The 3,155-nt window shown below is 34.5% G+C and overlaps 1 protein-coding gene across 1 annotated transcript; it reads right to left on the bottom strand.

Annotated features, from left to right (window-relative positions):
- Nucleotides 1–287: 287 nt before the first annotated feature.
- Nucleotides 288–1,951, bottom strand: LOC108487304 (GDSL esterase/lipase APG). The gene is made up of 5 exons (XM_017791610.2): nucleotides 1,645–1,951; nucleotides 1,420–1,550; nucleotides 1,095–1,328; nucleotides 716–971; nucleotides 288–599 (listed from the first exon to the last, which is right to left on the bottom strand). Exons 1-5 carry the CDS (start codon nucleotides 1,868–1,870, stop codon nucleotides 403–405), a joined length of 1,044 nt encoding a protein of 347 aa, XP_017647099.1. The 5' UTR covers nucleotides 1,871–1,951; the 3' UTR covers nucleotides 288–402.
- Between the last annotated feature and the right edge of the window lie 1,204 nt (nucleotides 1,952–3,155).

The following is a 3,155-nucleotide window of genomic DNA, read 5'->3' as shown; positions in this document are numbered from 1 at the left end:
ATATTTTTAATATGATAAGTTGTTAGTTATTTTTTAATGTGATATATGTATATGGTAAAAGTTAATTTTGATATTTAAAGTTAATTTTTAATAATTGATTTGGATTTTAAAGTTAATAGGATGAAAATTGATAATTAATTAATAATATTATCAATTAACTTTAATCAAATTAATCTGAATAGAATTATATTTTATTTTCTTGGTCCTAAAATACATTTAGGAATTGTAACTAATCTAATAAGAAAGATACGTTGAGGAAAAGGGAAGGTTTAACTACAAATACAAGCTTCTGCAATATGAATCACTTTTTTATTTAGATAATACTAAAAGGAGTAGTGACAAAGCTTAGTACAGTTTTAAATGGGCAAGTAGACATGGTGTCCTAGCGAATCAAAGCCCTGACTAACCAATGAGCTCAATGCCCTCAGTAATCAATGCATCTGCAAGGACCTGATTAGCAGCCTGCGATGGATGAACACTGTCCCAAAACACATACTTGGAGGCATTGGGACAAGTTCCCAGTGTATACGGATTGCACATGAATATAGTTGTCTCTACAGTCCCTGTGCCACAGCAGCCACTCGTTGCATCTAGGAAACCTACCAAATCAAAACAGAGTCATTTGCAGTGGTTACATAATATCGATTCCCTTCACCATTAAAGAAATCTCTTTTTTCATCCACTAGACTAAAACATGGAAAAACTCTGCCCTTACCATAGTTTGAAGGGGTATTAACAACATCAAGAAGGGCCTTGTAAATGTCAAAAACCACAATCTTGAGATCAGAGTGTTGCTTCTGGAGATTGGTTGCTGCTGCGTTGAGCTTTTTGTTGAATTGCTGAGCGTCGGTATTGAACCTGCTCACACATCCCTTCTCATGGTAACCAAACAATGTTCTTGCTAAGGGAATGCAACCTAACGGAGGAAGAGAAGTAACACCAATTTTCCTCACTCCCAAGCCATACACGTTCTGTTTATATCAACCAAATATATATGAAAAAAAAGAAAAACTTTATAAAAAATTGAACATACTGGTGTCAGATACATACTTGTATCCGAGACTTACTCCTAGAATACGAGCAACAGTATGTACCTGGATGAATCTTGTGAAGGCATCAATAAGGAAAGAGCCATACTGGTCTGGAGTATAGGCATGGTTAACCAAAGGATTGACATAGTAGTTCTGGAGAAAGTCACCGCTTCCAGCACTCAATACATAGAGTGCATCCTTGATGATGGATGCTGACTTGCTACTACCAGCTACCTTTGCTAGCTTTGCCTGGTACTCCTTGAAATACTCTACTTGCTGACTCAACGTGATAGCATGCTGCAAAAATGACATTCAAAAGAAGGAAAATTAGAAGTTATGCTGCAAAGATACGATGCTGAGATTCAAACTTATAGGATCAAAATCTCACGTTCAAAGAGGCAGCTCTATCGTCATAGCCAGATCCAGCTGAAGCAAAATTGGCTCCAATAAGAAGGTTGCTCCCTGATGCTTCAGGGCTTAGATATGCTGGTGGATAAGTAGTAAACCCCAGAGTTTCAGCTGCAAGTTTCAGTCAAAATATCAAACTTTAGTTCCATTTGAACTACTTAAAGAAAAGAAAAAGGAAGAAATTTGACTACCATCTTCTACTTACCAGTGATGTCAGTGGCCAACTTGCCATTACAAAACCTCCCACTAGGCTTTTGGTTGGCGAAGTCCCTCCCATAAGGAGGGTAATTAGCCCTGAAGATGGTGGGGAGGTAATCATTATTGCCAACATCTACCACTGAGTCACCAAAAGTCAGCATTGCTGGAACCAGTGGGGTCGACTGTTGTGCATACACTATACTTACTAATGCAAATGCAAACACTAGAAACATTAGCCTTCTGCGTAAACCTCCATTTTCACTTTCCCCAGGGGATAGTATTGGGGAAGCTTTGAGTACTGAGTTAGGCCTTATAAGCCTACGGAATGAGACGTAGCATGTGATGAATGAAGGAAGATGGGGGTTGATAAAGGCCAATAAATGAGAGTAGTTCAAATGAATATTATTATCAGTCATGTAGTACATTTTACATAGATAGATGTTAACCATTTTTTTTGTTTTTCGTTTTAAGTTTTATTTTTTATTTTTTATTTTTTTTCCTTTTTAAAATCTCTGTTTAGTCATAAAATGAATAGATGGGAAAAGCTTACATTTATGAAATTGTGTATTAAATTGTATTTTATTATTTTAATATTTTATATCTTTATAATTGTTAAAAGATTAAATCAAAATTTTATTATTTTAAATAGGATTAAAGTGTAATTTTATTTTTATTAATTTAAAATTTTAAAGAATCCTTACCAGGCGCCCCGGATAATAATAAAAAAGCAGTGACGTTCATGGTGTGGAACGAAAGAGCAACTGCATGTGCATGCAGGAGTTATTTTGCAAAAAATACAGAGGAAAAAAAGGTTTTTTAAATGTTGTTTTGGTACAAAGACAACACATTCATCCCCAAAAAAGAAGGTTAAGTATCCAACAAAATGCATTTTCACTTCCTTAATTAATATGGCCATGTGGTTTACCAGGTTAATAGATGTCTGTTTGATGGAATTAGATTTTTTTTTTTTCTTTTCGAAGGCGCATTAGCTCCATTGTTATGATTACCGTTGCAACATAAAGTTGGATGAGAGCTTGATTGTGCTGAAAAGTACATAGTTGCTTTTGCAATAAAAAAAAATTATGGGTTAAAACATGTATTATGTCCGGGTTAATAATTTCTTTTATAAATAATTTTATACCATAATAAATATATAAATACAATATGGACAATAATTCATCATAACATAGAAACAGGAAAAAGGCTGTAAGTTTCAGAATACCTACTCCTAATTTAATGGATTTCTTAAAGATATCTGCAAACCAAGTAGGTTAAGCCAAAGTTGATGAAATCTGTTATACCTCCATCATGCATTTCCTCCACATGAAACACAAAGCCAAACCTCCGGCCTGCATAAAATATTTAGATTCATTAATTACTTAACTGTTTTAAGAAATGAAGAATAAATAATAATTTCACTAACAACAAGCTCTAAACACGTGGACATCTTGATCTCCTACTATATAAACGGAGGATAGTAACAGGAGAAGGTCAAGTCTCATCTCATCTATTCACACT

The sequence above is a fragment of the Gossypium arboreum genome, chromosome 10 (genome assembly GCF_025698485.1).
Source record: "Gossypium arboreum isolate Shixiya-1 chromosome 10, ASM2569848v2, whole genome shotgun sequence".
Lineage (NCBI taxonomy): Eukaryota > Viridiplantae > Streptophyta > Magnoliopsida > Malvales > Malvaceae > Gossypium > Gossypium arboreum.
The sequence above is the reverse complement of the archived record's forward strand: the minus strand, read 5'-3'. Positions and strand labels throughout refer to the sequence as shown.